At 32.8% G+C, this 26,052-nt stretch overlaps 1 protein-coding gene and 1 non-coding gene across 2 annotated transcripts in view; both read left to right on the top strand.

Annotated features, from left to right (window-relative positions):
• LOC127131001 (uncharacterized) overlaps nucleotides 1-23,469 on the top strand; it is a 76,249-nt gene extending 52,780 nt beyond the window's left edge. Inside the window, exons 4-8 of the mRNA XM_051059951.1 lie at nucleotides 22,044-22,119; nucleotides 22,581-22,659; nucleotides 22,765-22,800; nucleotides 22,969-22,985; nucleotides 23,342-23,469. Of these exons, the coding sequence (XP_050915908.1) occupies nucleotides 22,044-22,119; nucleotides 22,581-22,659; nucleotides 22,765-22,800; nucleotides 22,969-22,985; nucleotides 23,342-23,469 (336 nt within the window). The remainder of the gene's footprint in view (nucleotides 1-22,043; nucleotides 22,120-22,580; nucleotides 22,660-22,764; nucleotides 22,801-22,968; nucleotides 22,986-23,341) is intronic.
• Nucleotides 23,470-25,957: 2,488 nt separating this feature from the next.
• TRNAR-UCU (transfer RNA arginine (anticodon UCU)) lies at nucleotides 25,958-26,030 on the top strand. The gene has a single exon. It is a non-coding gene; the product is annotated as a tRNA-Arg (tRNA).
• Nucleotides 26,031-26,052: the final 22 nt, after the last annotated feature.

Genomic DNA, 26,052 nt, shown 5'->3' with positions numbered 1-26,052 from the left:
TGATGTCTGGTCACCTCTCCGTTGGTATCGATAAACGTTGAGTTTTTCCCATTCGTCCGTTGACGTCTGGTTGTATCTTCTTTTCCAGTTCATTCGTTGATGTCTAGTCACCTCTCCGTTGGTATCGATAAACATCGAGCTTCTCTCGTTCGTCCGTTGACGTCTGGTTGAGTCTTTCCCATTCATCCGTTGATGTCTGGTCACCTCTCCATTGGTATTGGTAAACGTTGAGTTTTTCCAATTCGTCCGTTGACGTCTGGATGTATCCTTTTCCATTCATCTTTCGATGTCTGGACGTGGTCCCTTCCTTTGATAAAAATCAAAATTTTACATACTACAATTATTAAACGATTTAAGTAGAAAATTCACACTATATCATATATTGACATCAGCAAAATCATTCAATCTCATCAATTCATGTCTACCCCAAACTTTTCAAACCCTCAAACACGATGGACAACATCAATATCTCAAAACAGAAAATTATACACATATAGGCACCCGAAATTAATCATTGAAAACAACCAACAACATCAAAACATCATAAAAATTCATAATCATTCACATCCCAATTTCCCTAAAGAGAGTAGGGACCTCTCTTCTCTACCTCATCATGCAATACACATAATTAGATGAATAGTTTCTCCCCCTTACCTCATCATCCAATACACCTAATTTGATAAAAAAAAAACCTTGAACTTTTTCTCTTAAGCCCTTATTCTCCTTCCTCTTGCCCTAACTCTTCTCTTCTCTCTTCCAAATTCTTCACGTAAGATGCAAACTGACTCTTTCTATATCTATCTCATATTTTATAATAACCATATTCCTCTTAATTATGATTTGTCCATACTACCCTCAACTTAACCTTGTAATTACCATATTGCCCTTAAAATCTCTACACACACCCTTTTTCTAATTATTTTATTATTTCAATATTATTTACTCAATTAATTAAATAAACTCTTATTATTTAATTACCAAGATAATCATAAATAATTCTAACTTACTCCAACTAACCTCTGAATCCCACATATTATAATTAAATAAAATACACCAATTCACAATTAATCCATGGATAAATCGATTAAATGAATAAATTGAAAATGAGGTGTTACAACTCTCCCTCACTTAAAGAATTTTCAACCTCGAAAATTACTTGAGGAAAACAGAGTCGGGTAGAACTCTCTCATTTGCTCCTCACGCTCCCAAGTCATGCTTCCACCAACTGGTCCTCCCGAAACTACCTTTACCATGGTAATCTCCTTACCATGCAACTACTTCACTTCCCGGTCATCTATTTGCACGGGAGATACCTCAAAAATCAGGTTCTCTCACACCTGTATATCATCCACTTGGATCACATGAGACAGATCCATAATCTACCTCCTCAACTGAGATACATGAAACACATCATAAAGATTAGCAAGCGGCAGTGGCAAGGCAATATGATGGGCCACCTCTCCTATCCTTTGTGAGATCTGGTATGGACCAACAAAACATGGCACGGGCTTTCGATACTTCAAGGCTAGACCAACACTGGTTACTGGGGTAACTCTCAAAAACACATGGTCCCTATCTTGGAACTAAATTACCTTCCTCCTCTTATCATGGTAGCTCTTTTTCGACTCTAAGAAGATCTCATCTTCTCCTGAATCAACTTAATCTTTTTAATCGTCTATTGAACAATGTCTGGTCCAAGCACAACACACTTGCCTGATTCATCCCAACACAAAGGAGTCCTACATCTTCTCCCATACAAAGTCTTGAACGGTGTCATTCCAATACTAGAATAGAATCTATTATTATAAGTGAACTCAATCAAAGGAATGTAGTTAGCACAAGCACCTCCTTGTTCTAACACATAAGCTCTCAACAAATCCTCTAAAGATTGAATAATCCCCTCAGTTTGACCATCCGTTTATGGATGATAAACAGAACTTAACCTCGACTTGGCACCCAATGCCTTCAGCAAACTCTCCCAAAATCTCGAAGTGACTATCGGATATCGATCTGACATAATACTCGAAGGAATAGCATGCGGACTGAAAATCTTCTCAATATATAGCTCGACCAACTTCTGCAAAGGACAAGTGATCTTAATTGGAATAAAATGAGCCAATTTAGTTAACATATCCATAATCACCCAGATTGAGTCACATCCCTTCGTCTTCTTAGGCAGACTTATCACAAAATCCGTAGAAATACTATCCCATTTCCACTCTGGAATGCTCAACGATTGCATTAGGCCCAACGGCTTATGATGTTCAATCTTTGATTTCTGACATATCAAACAAGCATAGGAAAACTCTGCCACCTCTTTCTCCATACCAGGCCACCAAAATAATTTCTTCAAGTCTTGATACATTTTAGTAACATCAGGATTAATACTTAACCCACTCCTCTGAACTTCTTCAAGAATACTCTTTTTAAGTCCTGGTACACCTAGAATGTAAACTCTATTTCCGAATTTGATCACACCGTTCTCGCTGACTCTGAAGTCACCAACCTCACCTCGGTTAATCAACATTAACCGATTAACCAATCCTAAGTCAGTCTTCTGGCCTTCTCTGATTTCTTTCAGAATGTCACTAGTCAACTTCAACATACCCAACTTAACACTGTTAGGAGTTATTTCACACGCCAAACTCATATCTCTGAATTACTCGATCAACTCCAATTCTCATTCCATAAGCATCGATATGTGTAAGGACTTTTTTCTCAACATATCAGCTACCATATTCGCTTTACCCGGATGGTAATTTAGACCAAAATCATAATCTTTAAGGAGCTCGAGTCATATCCTCTACCTTATATTCAGTTCTTTCTGATCGAACAAATACTTCAAACTCTTATGATCATGTCTTGCTCTGAAAGCATTCTTCGAAATATCTTCTGCTTTACACAGATTTGATTATAATCTGAATGTAAATCTATTTTCCAAACACACAAGCACCTATCAACAATTTATGAATGCATGGTGTAGCACCTCAAATTTGCACCTCCCATTTGTACATACATTTCATTTTCAGGTCATTAGCATTGCATAACATGTTGCATTTCATCAGTCAAAACTGACCAGGAGAATTCATCTGTGCAAGAGACCAAGCATTTCCATGAGATGAAGACCCTATGGTTGTTCTAATGAGCTTACATGACCCAAGGTTTATTTTGAAGCAACTTGACCAAGGACTAGAGGCTCAAAGTCCACAGTGCATGACCAAGTCATCTGAGGCCCATAAAAGTCAACTGCAAGTCAACTGAGGGCTAGGAGATGGAGAAATGGATTGAGACACTTCATTCATGTCTAAAAGAAGGTTATTCAACATGTCAAACATCTACATTGAAGATTTTGAAGCCAGATAAAAAGTTTCCCAAAATGGAAAGTGACATGTAATTTGAAAGTTTCCAAAAATGGCAAGTTTTTGGATCAACTTCAACTCAACATTCCAACATCAAAGAAGCTTCAAATGAAATTTTGTCCAACATGAAAGTTGAATATCTTTCTGTCCCATTTCTAAAAAGTCCAAGATCATGAATTTCTAATGAATGGTTAAGGAGTTATGATCAAATCTTTGCAAAGTATGCTTGAAACTTCAAATGGCCATATCTCTTGAACCAAAACTCCAAATTTGGTGGTTCTTTTTGCATTGTTCTTCTCATGTCATGAGGTTTCCAAATCAACCATCACATTGCTTGAAATGTTATCACATGAGCATTGGCATATCCAAGTCAATTTTGGAGGGAAAATTGGAAATTTAAAAATGGTGCATTGTATGGACTTTCTACCATTACCATTGGGTTTGAAATGTGATTTTGAGTGAAAATAGTGAGCTACATGTTACTGTTCACGCATGCATCTCATGCATGAGGTGAAAGTGCAAATTCGTGCATGCACCTTATACTCTCTTAATCCCAATTAGCTTTGGCTTAGTGTTAATTTCAGAATGATTAAGAGGACATATAAAAGCTTAATCACAACTGTTTTCATTGATAACACACATTTTCAGATCTAGATCTTGAAATTTTCCAAAATTTTCTCTCAAAAAGATTTTCCAAATTCTTCACATAAACCTCATTTCTCTTGGTGAATTCATGATCATGGAGTGTTTTTAAGTAAGATTGAACGTGCATCTTGTGGATTTCTGCTCAATTTCGTGCATGCTTGGAGCTTGAAGCATTAATGGAGTTTTCAAATTCAGTTGGATTCACACGTATTTAAGCTTCCAATTCTTCATCAAACATCTCCACAAGACTTCTGGAATTGATCTGGACCATTACAAGCCTTGGAACGTGCAAAACAAGGTTCTGCTCTTCAAGAGGTATGATTTTCGATCTTCATAATTCTTCAATCCATGGGCATAATTGTGTAGATCTTGTTGTGGTGAGAATTCTGATATAAATTTTGTGGAATTTGGATGAAAATTGAGTGAGATATGATGATTTCAAGTTTAGATCTAGAAACTTCTTTGCTTCGATTCAGAGAATCCATGGAGATTTAGGCTTAGATAATATGATATTTGAATTCTACATTGAAAGAGCTTTCCAACGATATATAATTTGTAAAATTCTGAGCAATTCTGGAATTTCTGGAAATTTGAGGATGAACATTCATCATCTTCATCATGAAGAAGATGAAGATGCATGCATTGCTGCGTTTTCTGGAAAATTACGGCGGTTTTTTGCAGATAGCGACGGTTTGAACCGTCCTAATCTGCAGCGCTAGGGTTCTTAATTGAAACGGTGACGTTTGCACTTGGCGCGCTCCTTTTGAACTTGGACACGGTTCGATTCTGGGCGAGGGCATTTTTTCAAATTTTCATGTTTTCCCTCCATTTCCATATGCCTTGTCACATGTTTGACTTCAAATTTTATGCTAACTTCATAAAATCATAGTAAATTGAAAAATGATCCAATTCACTCCCAATTTTTTACAAAATGATCCTTAGAATGTCTAGTTTTTTATGATCATGATTTCAAAAGTTGTGCATGGCTGGAATTTTATTTGTTCTAGGTTGATTGATCATGTGTGCTTGTATGACCTTGCTTTGTTCAAACTATCATGAAATGCTTGTTTTTAATTCAATGAACTTGAAATTTTACATGTTGATTCTAGACACATTGATGGACCTTTGAGGCTTGGTTTGGGATTTTTCTCATGCACCAATTCTGTTTTATGCTTGTGTTTACATGGTGTGACAATTTGTGTCACACATTTGATTGTCTTGATTGTGCAAGTTGATTTCCATGCCAAATAACCTCTAATGCTTCTGATTTTTTGCATGATGGATGTTTTGGATGTGTTGAATGTTCATGAATTTTTCCAGAATTATTTGAATCATTTCTGTTTTGATTGGGAATTTTCATTCATAATGTTCAAATGTGTGCCTTGAATTGGTCATTGACTTCTCTTGCTTATTACATGAACTTGCATGATGATTTTGATTTGGTACTTTTTAGGATTTGTTCTTGCTGGTTAAATATGATTCATGTTGAGTTTGAAGTTCTGTTTTGGATTTTTGATCCCCTTTTGACCCTAGGCTTTGACCTAGTGGTTTGGACTTACCATTTGAGTTGTGATTTCAGGTTCAAGTGTGCATCTCCATGATTGATGTTGCTTCTTCATTTGAGCTTGATAATTTGTTGTTGTTGGCTAGTATTTGCTTGTTTTGTAGGCCTTGATGATGGTTCACTTGTGTTTATGGCCTATGTGTTGCATATTGGGTTGTCTGTTTAACATTGACTGTTGACTGTTTGTCTGGATTTTGTACTGATTGGTTTAGATGTTTCCACAGGTACCTAAGTTGCTTTAAGTTCATTTGAACTTTGCTTTGCTTGCTTGTGGTTGGGATACCACTGAGGTATAATTCCTTGATCTTCATGTAGTCTGGAAGACCTGTCATGTTACTTTGGCAGGCACCTGTCTGAAGCCCTCCTTAAGAGGCAATGCTTGTGTTTGTTTAATTTTGTGCCAAGCAGGTAAAGACCTCTTAAGAGGCAATGGGCAGATAAAAGGGATATGCAACCCATCCCCTGCTATTCAGTTGTGTCATTCACTTTGCTCACACACCATGTGTTGATGCATTGTGAATAAGAACCCAAGATCTTGTTGTGTCAGTCATCTGTGGAGAAGAGTTCCCTCATTCTGAACTCCCACACTTTCTATTTGATTCATGCTCTCCCAGGCCAGGGATAAGAGCTGTGAGGTCTTACCCTCACTTCCCATTTCATCTGCTTCACCCTAACTCTCAATGTTAGGGTTAAGAGCTAACCACACCCCATTCCAGTTGGCTTGTTTGTCGAGGTTGACATGACCCCTTGACTAAAGCCTAGCCTTGTATGAGCCAATTGCTTGCATATAGTGTGTGCTACTTGTGCTTGTGTTTGATGACTGTGCTGTTTAGGCTAGCTTGCTTCCTGTGCAAGTTAGGATAGAGACCTCAACATAGGGATCTTATGCATGACAACTTCTAGGCTCGAGTCGTAGTCTCCCTAGTAGCTTGTTATCTCCCTTTGTCTCTGGTTAGGATAGAAGTTCTTTCCCTGTTTAGGGGAACTACGTCGCCCTGATCCTCATACCAGATGAGGTACGTAGGCAGGAGATGAGCGGATCTCTCCGGGCGCCCTTTTTCTTTTTCACCCCTTTGTGTGTGTTTGAAGTCTGACATAAGCCCAGCGATTGGCAGTCGGTTTCCTGTGTCTTGTTTGCTTGTTGGAGTCTGACGTAAGTCCAGCGAATGGCAGTTGGTTTCCTGTGTGTGTTTGTTGGTTCGGAGTCTGATGTAAGTCCAGCGATTGGCGTTCGGTTTCCATGTTTACTTGTTTGTGTGGAGTCTGACGTAAGTCTAGCGATTGGCAGTCGGTTTCCTCTGTGGTTTTGTTTGGCGTGTGTTAGCCGAGCTACGAGTGCTCTGATTCTTCTCTGGTTAGAGAAGATACGTATGCATAGGATGCGACATCCTAGCGAGCAAGTTTCCCCCGTCCCCGAACTACGTCGACTCTGATGTCTGTGTCTGACAGGCTACGTAGGCCCAGGATGCGATATCCTGTCGAGTCCGATTCTTCCGTCCTTTCGGTGTTTCCTTCCAGCCTCGTGCAGTGTTTGAGCAATTTTTAGCAACCTTTCTTCTATCCTTTTCGAGCGTGAATCCCGTCGAGTACGACGGATGCGTAGGGGTGCTAATACCTTCCCTTCGCATAACCGACTCCCGATCCCATCAATCTCTGGTCGCGAGACCATGTCCTTTCCAGGTTTACTTCGAGCGTTTCCTTTCCCTCTTTTGGGATAAATAACGCACGGTGGCGGCTCTGTTGTTTCGTTTTCCCGCCGGTTTTTCGCGTAACGCGACACATGGCATGAAAAAAATGCCATTGACACACATGTCATTTATGAATGCATGGCATGGCAAAAAAATACAATTGACACACTTGTCACTATTCATGTCGTGATCTATAATCAATCACATAACTACAACCATACATAACATAATCCAACCTTTTGGATTATCACAATCACAAGTGAACAAACAATTCAAATGATTCACCATGTCACAACAATTGCAACAACACAAACATTATCACATCGAATCGCATAATTTCCTGTACAGTATCAACAGGATAGTTTCACATCGAAACCATACATAATAATCCATATTATCATCAAAACACAATAATCAAACAGCCTGCAATTATATTGAAAATTTACCACATTAATTTATCAATAATAGAAACTCAATGTTTCGCTAAACGGTTCCTAACATCATCAATAAAAACATAACAGTACACACATAATCATAGTTTAATCATCCCATCTCTCTCTACTAATGTGTATTTCATCATGTTATCTTTCCAACGCTTTGAACGATATCTAAACCGGACTTACGGAATAAAAGTTATGACCAAAATTGTCGGGATATGTCAATAATTCATTAACCAAACATATGAAAAAAAATTCACCGACGCAATAGGCATACTAATAATACTCAAACAATTCACTTATCACTGTGATGTTATAGCTCTGAGTTTTACCTTTCTAACACTTCAAATGGCACTCAGTTTGGACTTACGGATCAAAAGTTATGACCGAAACCGTATTGGAATCCAAATTTGCCTAGCCGCGACGACCTCGGTGATGCCCGCTACCACCATGCCATGGAGACCACCATGAACCTAAAAACCAGAAGAAGAAAAAGTGTTTTTCATTGTTGGATCCCTTCCGGAGCTCTGATTTTGATTCTATAAAAAGTCATGATCTCAGAATTCGAAACCCAACACTTATCAAATGATTAAAACATAAAATTTACGATTTATCACATATTAGCATCGATTAAATCATATATTTCATAACTTTATCAATCTCATAAACCTTCAAAACTCTCAACAATGGTAAACATATTCTAACTCATCAAGAAAAAATTTATGCACATATGATAGCAACGAAATTCGCACAAAATTCATCATACATCAACGATTATAACAACAACTTCAAAATCAAGTATTAGAACACCAAATTCTATTAGAGATCAATGACTCCTCCTTCCACCCCTCCTTCTTAAACACCCATTAAAGAAGCAATCTCACCCCTTACTTTGGTTCTCCTAGCAACAAAAGAAAATCTGAATTTCTTGGTGTTCTTCCCTTTCCCATAGCTCTAAGTTTCCAATGCTACTTTTGCCTCTTTTGCCCAAACTTCCAGAAACACGTACTGTAACCTCTATCCCCATACAATTCTCTTTTTTATCTAAAAATCTAATTCACTCGGTAGACTATCCCCATCTTAACCTTAATATTTTTTCATAATGTCTACCATATCCTCACTTACTCAACATAAGCCCAATTTTACCCTCAAAATCTCTACACACTCCTTTTTTCTTATTATTTTATTAAATAATCAATTAAACCATAATTATTTTAACTATCTAAAATAACTCTAAATTATTCTAGATTAATCCTATGGTCACAACCCCTCAATTATTCTTCTATCTTTAGGACACATACCCCACCAGCACCCAACCATAAAATAATCATAAAAATAAATAATTCGAACAAAATACATAATTAAATCAAAATGACTTACATAAAATAAATTACTAAAATTAGGATGTTACAACTCTCCCCCACTTAAATAATTTATGCCCTTGAAAATTACCTCAAGTGAGTAGATCCGGATACGAATCCCTCATTTGGCTCTCAAGCTCTCAAGTTATGCTCACACCAGCTGGTCCTTCTCACACTACCTTCACCAAGGCAATCTCTTTACCACACAACTGCTTCACTTCCCGATCCTTTATCCGTATGGGTGATGCCTTAACAATTAGGTTATCTATCACCTGTACATCATTCACTTAGATCACAAAAGACAGATCCATAATGTATCTCCTCGGCTGAGACACATGAAACACATTATGAAGATTAACAAGCAACAGTGGCAAGGTAGTCCGATAGGCCACCTCCCCTATCCTTTGCAGAATCTGTTAAGGACCAACAAAATGCGACGTGTGTTTTCGAAACTTCAAAGCTCGGCCAACACCGGTTACATACCAACACAAATGCGCCTTACACCTTCTACCATACAATGCCTCAAATGGTACCATTCCCATACTCGAATGGAAATTGTGGTTGTATGTAAACTCAACCAATGGTAAATGTTATCCCAAACACCTCTTTGTTCAAGTACACAATCCCTTAACAAGTCCTCTAGTGACTGAATAATCCTCTCAGTCTGACCATCTATCTACGGATGACAAGTGGAACTCAACTTCAGCTTAGTTCTAAACTCAACTTGCAAACTCTCCTAAAATCTTGATGTAAATCTCGGATCTCTATCCAACATAATACTTAAAGGTATACCATGTAGCCTCACAAAGTTCATAGAAATGTTATCCCATTTCCACTCTGAATATTAAGTGGTTGCATCAGACCTAACAACTTCTGATGTTCAAACTTCGACTTCTGGAAAGTCAAACACGAGTACACAAACTCAACAATATCTTCTTTCATTCCTGGCCACCGAAACATCCTCTTAAAATCTTGATACATCTTTGTAGCACTATGATGAATACTCAATCCACTTTTGTGATCCTCCTCAGGAATACTCTTCTTAAGCTCGGGTACATCAAGAACACAAACTCTATCTCTGAACCTCATCACACCATTCTCATCAATTATGAAGTTACCACTCGTATTCTGATTGATTAATATGAGACAATATATAAAACTCAAATCAGATCTCTGACCCTCTCTGATCTCTATAAGGATACCACTCACCAGCTTCAAAATACCCAACTTCACACTATTAGAAGTTTTTTCACGCACTAAACTCATATCTTTAAATTTATCAATCAGTTCTAACTCTCGAACCATAAGCATTGACATGTGTAAGGACTTAATACTCACCGCATCAACTACAATATTATCTTTACCCGGATGATAACTCAAATCCAAATCACAATTCTTCAGAAGTTCAAGCCATCTCCTTTGCCTCATATTCAACGCTTCTGATCAAATACATATTTCAAACTCTTGTGATCACTAAACACTTCAAATTTGGAGCCAACCAGGTAGTGCCTCCAAATCGTTAACACGAATATCATAACTTCCAACTCAAGACCATATGTAGGATAATTCCTTTCATGAACTCTCAACTGCCTCAAAACATAAGCGATAATATGTTCATTCTGCATCAAGACATCTCCTAGACCCATTTTTGAACTATCACAATATACAACAAAGGACTCACTTGGATTCAGCAAAATCAAAATTGGGCAGATGTTAACTTCTTATTGAGTTCTTGGAAACTCTCTTCACAATGCACATCCAAAACATAGGTTTGACCCTTTCGAGACAACTGAGTCAATGCAAATGCTAACTTAAAAAAACCTTCAATGAACTTCATGTAGTAACCAGCCAATCCAATAAAACTTCTAATCTCAGTGACAGACTTTGGAGTCTTCCATTGTAACATAATATCTATCTTCGACAAATCCACAACTATACCACCACTAGAAATCACATGACCAAGGAAACTCACTTCTCTTAACCAGAACTCAACTTAGAAAAATTTGCGTATAATTGGTTCTATTTCAATATCTGCAATATAATTCTCAGATGTTCCGCACATAGCCTCATACTACCGTCCTTCTTCTTCACTAACTACATCGGCGCACCCTATGGTGAAACACTCGGACGAACAAACTTATTCTCAAGAAGATCTTCTAGTTGCTTCTTCAATTCACCCAACTCTAAAGCAAACATCCTATAAGGAGCCATCAACATCGGACTAGTACCAGGTACTAAGTCTACATAAAACTCAATTTCGCACTCTACACGGAAAATCACTGATGTCGTTAGGAAACACTTCCGAAAGTTGACACACTGCAGTAAGATCACAAACTACTCCCTTGCATATGGATTCCAACGAAGCTAACATCACGAACACTTGTGCCCTATCCTTCACGGACTTTCTCACTTACTTAGCTGATAAAAATGTCAACTCTTCACCCCCATCAAACTCAAATTCATGCTTTAGAGGCAAGTCACAAATATCTTCAAGAAAACATCAGTACTCATATACCAATATCATAACACTGGTCATTATATTGCTCTCTACTCTCCGAGAAGCAAACATCAACAATACCTGGTTGTTTTCCCTAAAGACATCCCAACTTGACCGACAGACATGAATCTCGAATCTACAATATCTTTAGTGTCGAGAACAACACAACTCAATATATCCTAGGCTCTTGTAATCGGCGATATAATGCACCAACTTATCAACACAATTGGTAACCACTTGATTTAACTCTAACCAATTCATTCCAAGAATAAAGTCAACTTATTCCAATAAAATACAAATCATACACATCCTTAGGGAACACGCCAAGATACTTAACACACCATTGGCTCATCTCTAGCCAACACATTTGTTTCCCCCTCACAAGGAATCTAACAATGAGAACACTTGACCGTCTTCCTTCAAGTATCACACCATTTGCTAACCAACACCATCCTCGAATCTGACCTCTCCTCAGGTTCAAGAAAAGCACAACATTCTCAAAATAATTAAACTAGTCAACCCTACACTCTCGTATGCAACAAAATGATGTCCAAGCCCTCTACAATTGGAACATCTAAGAGAAGTATATGCTTTTCCCTCACTTGTTTCATTCTCAACCTGCAAATGAAAAAAAAAAGCATCAATAGTGTTTTCACACACGTGTCGCATACTAGGGAATAACACAATTAAACAACCTGGTTGGACGGGCCAACCTGCTCTGATACCACTTTGTAACACCATACTTCCCGATTCAAATAAATAAATAAAATATAAATAATTAAATAAAGTAGGATGTTACATCTATATAATTTAAATTTTAAAAGTTTGCTTCAACTCATATAAATCACATTGTTACAGTGGAATTAAAAACAGTTTTTGTTCGGCATCCAAGCCTCACCTAAACATCCAAACAATAGTAGTTTAAAATAAAATCCTTATTATTTAAAGATACATAACATGAAACACACATAGTTAAGACAACCCCATAGACAAAACAACCCCGGTGTTACGTATCAGAGCGACTCCACTAAAAGAACCGACCGATAGCAACATATTGTGCACCGTCAACTACTCAGGTATCTGATTTTATGTACTCCAAAGGAGTACATACTCAAAAAATAAAAAGGGTGTGATAAATACATTAATATAATTAATTGATGCATAACATGCTACATATAGTATTCATGCGTAATACACCACAATCATTCACAATCCACATTCTCACCACAATTAAACACCACACAATATAATGAAAATGCAATAAGACTCCATAACTCGACCCAATGCATGTGATACCAATTGTTTATCAAAGATTCATCATATGAACTTGATTCCCCCTTCGGAATCCTGAACTTCCCCTTCGAAGTTCCGGATAAGTTTAACGTTCCCCTTCAAACTTAAACTTATCTCCACCAACTCAACAGTTTATGAATGCATGGCATGACAAAAAAATACAACTGACACACTTTTCATTATTCATGTCGTGATCCACAATCGATCACACAACTACAACAATGCACAACATAATCCACCCTTCTAGATTATCATAATCACAAGTGAACAAACAATTCAAATGATTCACCATGTCACAATAATTGCAACAATACAAACGTTATCACATCGAACCACATAATTTCCTATACAACATCAACAAGATAGTTTCACATATAAACCATACATCATAACTCATATTGTCATCAAAACACAATAATCAAACAACCTGCAATTATATTAAAATTCTACCACATCAATTTATCAATAACAAAAACTCAATGTTTCGCTAAACGGTTCCTAACATGGTTAATAAAACCATAACAATACACATATAATCATAGTTTAATCATCCCAACTCTCTCTACTAATATGTATTTTAGCGTGCTATCTTTCTAAGGCTTCGAACGACATGTAAATCGGGCTTACGGAATAAAAGTTATGACCAAAATCGTCGGTATATGTCAACAATTTATTAACCGAACATATGAACAAAACTTCACCCACATAGTAGGCATAGTAATAATACTCAAATAATTCACCTATCACTATTATATTATAGCTCTAAGTGTTAGCTTTCTAACGTTTCAAACAAAACTCAATTTGAACTTACAAATCAAAAGTTATGACCGCAACCGTCTTGGAACTCAAATCTGCCTAACCGCGACGACCTTGGTAACGCCCGCCACCACCATGCCACGACGTCCGCCACAGCCCCATGGCAAACGTAATGAATCTAAAAGCCGGAAAAATGTGTTTTTCACCATCGGAGCCATTTCGGAGCTCCAATTTCGATTCCCTAAAAAGTCTCGATCTCAGAATTCGAAACCCAACACTTATCGAATGATTAAAACATCAAATTTACAATTTATCACATATTGGCATTGATTAAATCATATATTTCATAACTTTATCAATCCCATAAATCTTCAAAACTCTCAACAATGGTAAACATATTTTAACTCATCAAAACATAATTTATGCACATATGATAGCAACGAAATTCACATCAAATTCATCATACAACAACGATTATAATAACAATTTCAAAATTAAGTATTAGAACACCGAATTCTATTAGAGGTCAATGACTCCTCCTTCCACCCCTCCGGCTTAAACACACATTAAAGAAGTAATCTCCCCCTTACCTTGGTTCTCCTAGCAACAAAAGGAAATATGAATTTCTTAGTGTTTTTCCCTCTCTCATAGCTCTAAGTTTCCAATGCTACTTTTGCCTATTTTGCTCCAACTCCAAAAGCTTCAAATGAAATTTTTCATAAAAGCTTCAAATGAAATTTTGGTTTGAATAGTTATTCTTAAAATGTTATTTTAGGTATTTCATCATTTTATCAAAACTTTTTTTGGATATCAAAATTTTAAAAAATCACTTAATTTTGAAGCTATTTCAAATAGCTTTTCATAAAAATTATTTTTGAGATACGATTTTTTGAAAAAATTATGATTTTGACTATATTTTGATTTTCAATAATATATATTTATGTTATAGAATGAACAATTCAATATTTTAATTTATAAAAAACAAATTTGGAGAAACTTGTAATATTTTGAAAAATATTTTTGTAGAATCCATTTTCAAAAATATAAAGAAAAAATCCATTTTTTTAAAGCTAAAACAAACTGGCCCGTAACCTCTATCCCCTTGCAATTCTCTTTTTTATCCAAAAACCTAATTCCTTCGTTAGGCTATCCCCATCTTAACCTTAATATTTTTCTATAATACCTACTTTATCCTCACTTACTCAACATAAACCCAATGTTACCCTCAAAATCTCTACACACTCCCTTTTTTTTATTATTTTATTAAATAATCAATTAAACTATAATTATTTTAACTATCTAAAATAAATCTAGATTATTCTAGATTAATCATATGGTCACAACCTCTCAATTATTCTCCCATCTTCAGGACACATACCTCACCAACACCAACCATAAAATAATCATAAAAATATATAATTTTAACAAAATACATAATTAAATCAAAATGACTTACATAAAATAAATTACTAAAATTGGGGTGTTACGGCTCTCGCAGGTGTGAATATTTTTCAGTTTGAAGAAGTTGCGAAAAATTAATCCAAAAAATCAAAAGACATTTATATAGAAGAGGTGAACAATGGGTGAGGTCAAAGGAAAATGTAAAGTCGAAACCGACATCCAGATTTACCTTTGAAATACAAGCGTACTTGAGTGCACTCGAATTCCCTATGGAAGAATACCACACCCTAGTCTGTGAGCCTAAGGCCACGTGCCTGAAAATCGATGAAATATCTCAATGATGAGAAGTGAATTTAATGCGCTTATTTATTCCTTACTACTTTTGCAAAGGTCTCATGGCCTTCCCACTTCTCCTTATGATCGATTTTTAAATAGAAACAAATCAAGGTCATGAAGATCCATTATAATCTCATTAGATCAAGTAGAATCACACGAAGTCAACAAATTAAGGATATATTTTAATAATAAACTTACAAGATAAAGATAAATAAACACGAAATGAGCCAAATAAAGGAACAAATCAATCAAATTAAGAAGAATCCAATCAAATTGAAGTAAAATCCAGTTACAGAAAAAACCTTAACAAAAAAACTTAGGTGAGACTAAAAAAAATCAAGATTTAAATAGTTATAGAGTTCAAATAAATTAATAACATAAAATTATAACAACCTTACAAGACTTGTTCATATTTTCCTATTTAAAATATAAAAATTATATTTTTTTATATAAAATAACAAAATCATAGATATTAATTATATTAAATTATTATATATAATCTAATATTTATTATTTTATGGTGTATATGTATACTATGAATGTATATACTATCTTTAATATATATTTTGTTAAATATTATGGATGTTAATATTATATTTTATTGCAAAAACTACATTAGCAAAGTTTTTTTAGTGGTATTAATAGACTCCATAAGATAGATTTTTTAGAAGTGTTATAAAATACGTATCAAAATTAAATAAAAAAAGATTGGACATAATAAACTCCTATAAGATAGGTTTTTTTTTAAAGTGTTTTCTTTAATTGATATTTTAGGACCCTAACAATAACACTTGTAATATTCTATACTATAATAGGCTAGAAATTACATTAATGTTTTATCTTACCTAAAATTTCTCTAGAGTTCATTTCTTTTTTAATAATGAATTATGGTTTGTATGGTCTTGTTGTTATATTTAAATCCGTTGTTTTTGTGTCACTCTCTTATGTTTGTGTCATTGTGTTCCTTGATAATTCAAACTTAGTAGGTATCTTATTTTTCTTCTAAAATTATATTCAATTGTATGTGTTTATATGATTTCATATTTGCATGTCTATGTGTTTATGTTTACATGTATTACTTATGTGTTTAACCTCTCTCTGTTAATTGTCTATTAGCTTGTTTGTTTGTTCATGTTTTTTTTTCTTCGTTTTCTTATGAGAGTGTTTAGGTGTTTCCTAGTTTGTTTGCTTCTTTGGTTTATAAAATTGTGTGTGGGTATTTTAATACTACCCATTGTGTGATGATTTATTATCTATCATGTGCTATATTACTATCTATTGCATGATATAATATTATTTACTACATACTATATTTCTAGTTACTACATAATTAATATATATATATTATATTTACATCTTTCAATTGATATCATAAATTGATACCAATTTATATAATGTAGATTCTAGTTTTTAGTCACTTTTCGTGTGATATTAGTGTTTTTCAATCTTAGGCTCATAAATTTATGAGGTGTATTTTGTGTATAGTTCAATAAATTTTACTTATCATTGTTTTGTCTTTTTGTATGAAAGAAAATAAGTAGAATATAATGTAGTTTAGAAAACATGTTAAAAATCATGGTAAGATAAATAAAGTGTTAATCTCTTAAATTAGTATAATATAAAGGATATAAATGATTTGGATTAGCAAATAAGTAAACTAATATAGGTTAAAAAATATGAGGAGAACTTGTTAGTTATAAAGCTAAAGATATAAAGATATATATGGTGAGTTTATAAAATAGAGTATATTTTTTATACCTTTAAATAAATTTTATTGACAGAAAATAGACACTAAAAGTAATTTATTTAGGACGAGTGGTTAGTAGAAGTAGTTACTACATCATTCATCATTGTATTTAAGGGTAAGAATAAACTACACTGACATAGACTTTGTCAAGTTTGAGTTTGATATGCTAAAAAATTTAAAGTTTAAGTCTGGTCTTTAACCTATTAATACTTTATTTTTATGTTTGATTGATCTATTAGTCTATTTAGAAGTCTATTTTATTTGAGCTACTGTAAATAAGAAATCCAATTAATGTATAAATAGACTAATAAATTAAACTATCAATGAGACTAATATTTGTCTGCATTGATTTATTCGAGTTTATCTAATAAGATAAAATTTGTGATATTATTTGTTAAAGAGAAATCATGAAAGCTACTTATGTCATTGTTCATAAAAAAAATCAACTTATTTTTATTAGTTTTTCAAGATGACTAAGATTTATTTTTGTATTTTAATTCAAAATATAAAATACAATATAATAGTAAAGTTATTCATATTTAAATAAGATGATCTAATAGGTTTAAAAGACTTTTTTTAATGGCTCGTGGCCCATCCTTTTTAATTAAGCAGGCTTATAAAAAAATTAGATATTTTTTATTTAAAAAAATACATGGCCTAATCTGAACTTATGTAGGCTAGACTCTAGACCCATATTAATTAGCTTGACTTATTTTCAACTATAATTAATTGATGCATACTTGAGTTCTATTGGTTTATGTATGCATCATTACATTCATACACCATTCTCTACCTCAAATCTTTTGATTCAAATAATATTATTTAGTATATCATTGTTATTATACATACTTACAACTCACCTCTTATTTGGAATGACTTCACATTATGAAAAAGAATATAAATCGTTCTATTTAAGTTTAGCATCCTAGCAACAACATGAATAGTTAGGCTTAGCATCCAAAGGAGATGTGAGTTAGAAATCAAAAGATTTGATCTCAATTTATAGATACTTACCTCTCTCATGACACAAACAGAAAGAAATTTACAATCTTAAGGATATATGTTGATATAATGAAAGATATAATCATAATTTTAATATGTTTATATCATTTTTGTCTCGTATGTTAATCTCGAAATTTATTTTGATTCTTTAACTTAAAAAATATTATATAGGTCTCTTAACTCTTCAAAATAGACTATATTAGTTATTTATATTTATTAGTGACATATTTAACGATTTATTTTTGGGTTTTTTGTCTCTAATTATATGAAAAAGATTAACATAGTATATTTAGAGTGTCTCTAAAAGGACTAACATTAGTCCTTTCCATTCCTAAAAGTCTAATTAAACATATTTTACTAGTCTAGTGTCTCCATTCATCTCAATTTATCTCTACGAAAAAAATTAATATAATACATTTTAAAGAGTTGAGAGTCTTAAAAAGACTAACATTAGTCCTTTCCATTTCTTGAAGATCGATTAAACATATGTTGCTAGTTTAATGTCTTCATGCACATTAATTCATCTATCACCATGTTTGAATTTTACTATATGTCTAGTTCATAAAGTTTGCATTATGCATTTCCTTTGAAATATAAATATTATATTTAAGGGAAGATTAATGTTTAAAGTCAAATAAAATTGTTCATCAAATTACTAGGTAGATTTTTATCATAAAAACATGGTTCTAATCATTATTAAAATGATTTTAACATGATTCAAATTATGTTGGACAAGAAATGTGAAATTTGGTGTGTGATTCAAATTAAAATATAATACTATTCAAATAATTAGTGGTAGATAGTTTTCGAAGTATAAATTTTCAATTCATGATTTGAACAAACGTATTATGTGATTTAAATTATCAAAGTAGAGAGAAATAGTGAATTATGATTTCTTTTATGATGATTTAAATCATACATACTAGATGTCAACCCTAGGGTAAAATTATTTTCAAGATTCGAAGGACACAATACATGTTTCATGAAAACATGATTTTAATGAAATATATATGTTTTAAAATTTCTACTTCAAATCTTTAACATGAAATAATTATTGGAGGATATAAATTATATAAAATCTAATAACTTCAATAAAACAAATATAATTCTAAAACTATACAAATATCCATTCACACTTAGAATAAGGGTCTCTAAATCCCCTTTTTGCATTAGTGTGTGTCTATAAGAGATATTTTCTTCAATGCCACCAACATAAAATTATCAAAAAATTTCAAGACTATCATTGAGCCCCGATCACTCATAATTATGATAAAATTAAAAAGAAAAAAATCTCACTTTATCATGATGAGTGATAGTAAATTCCTTTCTCAAATGTCAAATCAAAGTCATTATGTCCTTCATGATATGAACACAAACTATTTAATTAGACAAAAATCTCATTACTTAATTGGCAATAATTTACCAACAAAAAAATGTTCAAAGTATCATTATTGAATTTCTCTATCTCATGCCTCTAAGTAAATAACAACTCTATCTTCAAGTTCAACAATAGTTAAGCCTTTTATATTTTATAGAATAGAATAATTTTCAAGTGGGAGATAATTTCAAATTGCAATGAATGAGTAAAAATCATAAAGGTTGTAAAGGAGAAATTTTTAAATATCATAGGAGTTGGCTAGTGTATAAATAGAAACAAATCAAGGCCATAAAGACCAATTATAATATTATTAGATTAAACCTTCTATATTTTTTTTATATTAATTATAATGTGGGAGAAGTTTTTAAATTACAATGAATGAATGAATAAAAATCATAAGAGTTGACTAGTGTATATATAAAAATAAATCAAGCCCATAAAAACAGATTATAATCTCTCAAATAGAATGAGCACAAAATCAACAAATTAAAGACATAGTTTAACAATAAACTTATAAAATTAAGATAAATAAGCACGAAACCAATGAAAAAAAAGAACAAATCAACTAAATTAAGAAGTTTCGTGTCAGAAGATTCATGTCACATTAAAGTAAAAACCATTTACAAAATAAACCCTATAAAAAAACTTAGGTTAGACCACAAAAATCAAATCAAAATAGTTATAGAGTTCAATTAAATAAATAAACTAAAATTTTAACACCTAACATTTTATGTGTCCTTATGGGACTTGCTCTTATTTGTTTATTTAAAATATAAAATTATACTTTTTTTTTTAAATAACAAAATTATCCATATTATAAGCATGAAATATTTATTATGGGTTTAATTATTGATATATGCATATTAATAAAAAAAATTACTATAAATAAAAAGAAATAAATATAATTTAAAAAAAACACTTTGATAAAAATAAATGTAGTGATTATTTTTACAAAATTAAAACTAGCTTATTTGATTGAAGATAATGTTTATAATTAAGATGAAATAGACTCAATCGAACCCAACTTTAGTTAAATATGTTCGGTTTACTACATCCAAGTTTAATTTATTATCTACTATATATCTATTAAAATAAAATGTTTTGGAAATAACCATTAAACCCTTATTAATCCAAGCTTATTTTCTCCTAATTATATGGTTATTTCTATCTAAACACACTTAAGTTAATTTTTTTATAGTTTACTCACTATTTATCATTCTTCTTAACTGTCTACATCAATATTGTTATATTATCCATGCAAAACTGAAAAGCTTCATTCTAAATTTCAATATCATTTTGAATTTTCACTTTACTTCATGCATAGAGTACTCAAAGGACGCATTGAAGCTTGGAGTGACACATATTGGTTACTGAACTATTAAAATCCTATTGGTTCCAAAGACTCCCCCCCCTTCTCTCCATCTTTCGCTGGTCATACCGGAATAAGCGTTGTCGCCTTCTATGGTTTTGAAATGGCGTTGGCTGCAAGAGCTTTGAGGAAGCAACACGAGCAGCTTGATCGTACTCAATTTCACTTCCTTTACTGAACACAAAACCCTCAATATCTCAAACGATGGAGCTTTCTCACTTTCTCCGTCTCTGAACCGAAACCTTCTACCTCTCAACCCAAACTCCCATTTTCTTTGCCTTTCAATCGGAAGAAGAGGATCCTCAAGTAAGGACGAAGGTTCAACTTGCTTCATTCAACAAGACACTTGATAAAAATCTTGGTAAATATAACTTTGGAAGATTTTGAAATTTATTGATATAATTTGTGTTGTTGTTGAGATGGTTGATACAATTGGTTTGTTGTTAGTTGTGTTACTATTCTATTAGGGCAAGAGACTTGTTTGTCAGTTTAATGACATGGATACTATAGCATAGTGGATTTTGGAGAATTTGTGATGAAAACTATAACAATACCGATTTCTATTAGGGAAATAGTCGTAATTCCAGTTTTGGTCATAACAATCGTAGTGGCAATAAGAGAAAACCATAATTTTAGGCTTTTTCTTCTTTGTTTTGAAAAATAAAACTTAAGAGGCATGTTGAACTGCACATGACCTGTTTTTAGAATAGAAAACTAAAGTGTTAGAGTATTATTCCTATGACCGCCTTAATATGTAAACTTCTCAATATGTAAGTTGTGCTTTCTTTCATCGCTTGTCAACGTGTTGTCGTCTAACACTAACAAGGTTTATGAATCTCTTAATTCCTTGGATCTCTTATATCTTATTTATAATTATGATATGTGTCAATGCTTTTTCTTATGATCACTTTACAACCTAATAAGTTTTCTCATCATTTCATTATTGTCACAACAGGTTACCAGGCCCAAATGAGGAGTTAATGAGTGGCTTCATTGGCTTCCAGTATCCCTCTATAAGAAAATATATTATATTGTAAGAACGGATGGCGATTATTCCTACGTACTGTTGAGATCTTAACAAAAGAAGCTCATGCCTTCAGAAAATGGTGTCAGTGACAATTTGTTGTTAGTTGTGTTATTATTTTGTGATTATCCTTACAGACAAAATTGTTTTGTGATTTTTCTGCACTAATGTGATTTTTGTTTGTAGTACTTGTCAATCAAGATGATGGAATGGATAATTGTTACTTTTTACTCTGCTGATGATAGGTTTTACATTGACCCAAGTGAACTCTTGAATTTATTTTCCATCTCTATTTTGAATTTTTGTGCTTAATTATGCTACTTTTAATGTTGGATTTGAATTAGGTCTAATATCGTTATGCTTATTGGTCAGAGTCAGACTATGGGTTATTTTCATTTCGTTTCTCTTTGATTTCATAAGCTTTTACTCTTTTGATTTTCGTTGTTAATATCTTGGATTTTATAATTTATGTTAAGCAATACTATTTTCTATCTTTGTAAGATTTGGCTTCATATGTATCTTGGAAACTTTCAGTATCAATTTCTTTTGAGTGTTTATTAGCCTAATGCAACCAAACATATGTGAAGCCTAGAGTGTACTATGTAAATATGCAGTAACATATGTTGCATAAGTGGTTTATGGCTCTTTTTTTAATTGTAGGAATCAAACTTATTATTTCCTTCTTTATACTATATTAACTTAGTTTATTGCTATCTGATCTAGAACTCATAAATCACTTGAATTCCAATAGTACCACTACTAAACAATGTCAATATGTCAACCATGTGTTTGATAAAATTCCGTATTGAATCCTCATAAATACATTTTATTCATAACATATTTGTTGTCATGTGTGTTTCATTTTGAATGAACTTTTAACTTTGTTTTTGTTTTTGTATTTTTTCAGTTTCTTTAATTTATACATTGTTCAACTTAAAGAAATGTATGTTCATGTTCTTAGCTTTGTTGTTCATATGCTAATATCATTTATCTTATCTCTACATGCACTTGCACTTATTTGTTAAGATAAGTTTCATGTGAAATGCACTTATACATCACATGTTATTGTCTAATATTTCCCTTGAAATTTTATTTTTTGAACCTATTTTAGCATGCTGATGTGTAAAGGTATGTGAAGAGGAGGAAATTCCTTTGACTCAACCAGCAAAAAGGTTCCTTTAAACATGTTATCCAATATTTCTTGTCATTTGGTTCCATACTAATACAAAGTCCATTTTTTTGGTGAAGAGGAGGAACTTCCTTTGACTCAAACCATTGAAAATGGTATGTGTTTCCTCTTGGTGTGAACTTTTTTGTTGGTTAGATGTTATTTTTGTAAGAGCAACCCAAATGATAAATGTCTTATTTTTATGAAAACTAGAGACAAAGGTTGCAAACCTTAAAGTATTTGAAGATATATCTGATGATGTATCTGAGTACAACTTACCTATGCTTAAGTTGACGTGTGACTTTGTGCCTTACAGAGACTTTAGATGAGATGGTTGAGAATGAAACTCTTAGTCCCGAGCCGGCGATTCAGATTCTCCTTAACTTCTCTTTCATTTTCAAGTATGTTTCGGTGCTGAAAGTTATTCGGTCGGTGTATGTTTAGTTTCCTGTTTATAATTTTTCATTGATTCAGTAATAATTGTGTCTATGTGTCGGTGATTTTCTGATTAGATGCACATAATTTATTTTCTTTCATATTCTATTTTACTCCTTTCAAGTGAAATGTTGATTGGAATTTTGAGGATTCTCTTTGTAGGATTTTATTTTCAATTGTGGGGGTTTGTCCGTGACATTCATTTTTTGACAAATTGGGACAACAATGATGTGGCTCCAATCTTCAATAGATCACTATGCTATTGTATGCAATTTAGCTTATGAACATGACAACAAATGTTCGAATTTGGAAATCCTTGAACTCTGAGACGCATGGAAGCATTATTGGAAAAGTATTGCAGCCTAATCTAAATGTAAGAATCATTATATTGTTTATTATGAATGAGTTTCGCTGTCTAATATCTTACTATACATTGCAACCTACACAATTAGTCAATTCCACTTTTACTATATATAAAATTACATTGAAATTTACTTGGAATTCAAAATAAATTTTTGAATGTAACATGTTAAATGCTTTCTTTGTATTTCAGTGTGGATAAAACTGTCAAAATTGTCTATCAGAAGCAAATAGTCATGCTCTATTCATCAAGGAAGACTTGATAATTTGTTCTTAGAATCTGAATGAATCTCAACAAGATGTTGGTGTGATAGAGGAGGTTCGTGTCCAGCGTGATAAAGAATTTGGGTATGATTTGTTGAGGTTATGCGGTGTATACTTTTTTGATTTTCTGCACTCTAACTATTTTCTCAATGTCATAATGTCTATTTCTGCAGCCAGAGAATGAAAAACACACTTAAGTTATATCAAACTATATTAGCCAAACACATTTGAGGTGTATTGTTTGGAACACCGAAGTTATATCAAACATATGTGCATAAAAGCTGACAAGCAAGATGTCACTTTAGTAACATGTCCACTTTGCGCCAAGGGATTTCGCCTAATTCCTGATCAAGATCCTAACATAACATGGAAGAATCATGTTAACACTGACTGTGAAATTATGAGAATGTTACAAAGAAAAAATGCCATGCAAATGGATGCAAAGATATCTGAGTATTCTCAAATATAATTAAGTGCACGGATTACATGATAGATGATTGTTTAAAGCATATGTTTGGATCTCATTACAAATATCCAGGACCAAAGATATTGGAATCAAGTTTCTCTTTTATGAATTTTATCAATAAGAATAGAAAACAAGAGTCTAAATCCAATTAAAGAAGCTCTCAGCGTCTTAAGAAGTTTCTCTTTTATGTATTTGAGATGCTTTCAGCGTCTTAAGAAGCTCTCTTTTATCCTTTTCGTCATCATCATTTTCGAGCTGGTGTATGCTATCTCGTCCTTTTTCTCTACCTGAAATATTACAGACCTTATTCATAGATAATATCACCGTTTTATCTGAACCCAAAAAAACCTTGGAAGGTGGAGGAAGATCACAGTTCTGCATAAGGTCAAACCCTACAGACTTATGAGAAACTTTGAAACCCATAATCTTCTTTTGTTGGCCACCCATTAAAAATCCAATCTTTTTATGATGAATGATGAAATTGTAGGCTTTAAAGGAAAATATGCATGTTGAGTTGTGGAAGGGAAAAAAGTGGTAGGTTTTGGACTTGGTGGTTGTGTGGGATCATTGAATTCATAGAAGAAAACGTGATGAAGACGCAGTAATTTTTCTGATTAGGAATTAGTTTGCTCTCTAAGTAACTCTGATTTTGATGCTTCAAGAAATACCTTGCTTGCAAGTTTGGATCAATGCAATTTGGATCAAGGCTTGTCATCTAAAAAAAGGAGAAATGAAAAAATGACTATAAAAGTTTCTTTAAATGATTTAAAGATTTTACTAGGTGCATTATAAAATATTTTAATAACAGTGTTATTTTATCGAACATTAAAAGAAATGCTAACTAATGTAGGAACACTTTTTTAAGAAATTAAAAAGATAAGTTAATCATTATTTTAAAAACTAAAAAGATAAATTTTTTTAAAATTATTTGTATTCAATTCACTAAAACTATAAATAATTAAATTTTTTATAAAATATTATATATATTTAATATATTGAACATAAATATTTTTTTATTTAAATTTTTTAACCAATACCAACATAAAAAAAAATCAAATTTTTCTTAAAGATAAATCTTTTAAGTTCATCCTATGGTTGAACATTGGACCCCTCCACCATACAAATAAATTACTATTATATGAGATATGAAGAGATTATAATTGCCATTTTTTTCTTTGTTTTATGCAATTATTTTTTTTTTTTGCAATTCATTTATCTTTTAAAATCAGGAAATGGATCATTATTTCTTCAGACGTTCATGTAACCACAAATAACTGCAGAATATGTAAGAACAAATGTATCCATAACAAATTTGGGGTGAACTCATGGTTGCTTTTCTCCAATTTTTCTTCGATTGAGAACAAAGTGTGAAAATAAATTTGCATGCATAGCACAATTTTAATAGAAGCACCTGTGGCCTAATGGATAAGGCGTTTGACTTCTAATCAAGCGATTGTGGGTTCGAGTCCCACCAGGTGTGTTTGTTTATTTTTAATTTCTTT

This window comes from Lathyrus oleraceus, chromosome 3 (assembly GCF_024323335.1).
Source record: "Lathyrus oleraceus cultivar Zhongwan6 chromosome 3, CAAS_Psat_ZW6_1.0, whole genome shotgun sequence".
NCBI lineage: Eukaryota > Viridiplantae > Streptophyta > Magnoliopsida > Fabales > Fabaceae > Lathyrus > Lathyrus oleraceus.
Note: the sequence above shows the minus strand (reverse complement) of the source record. Positions and strands in the feature narration are given on the sequence as shown.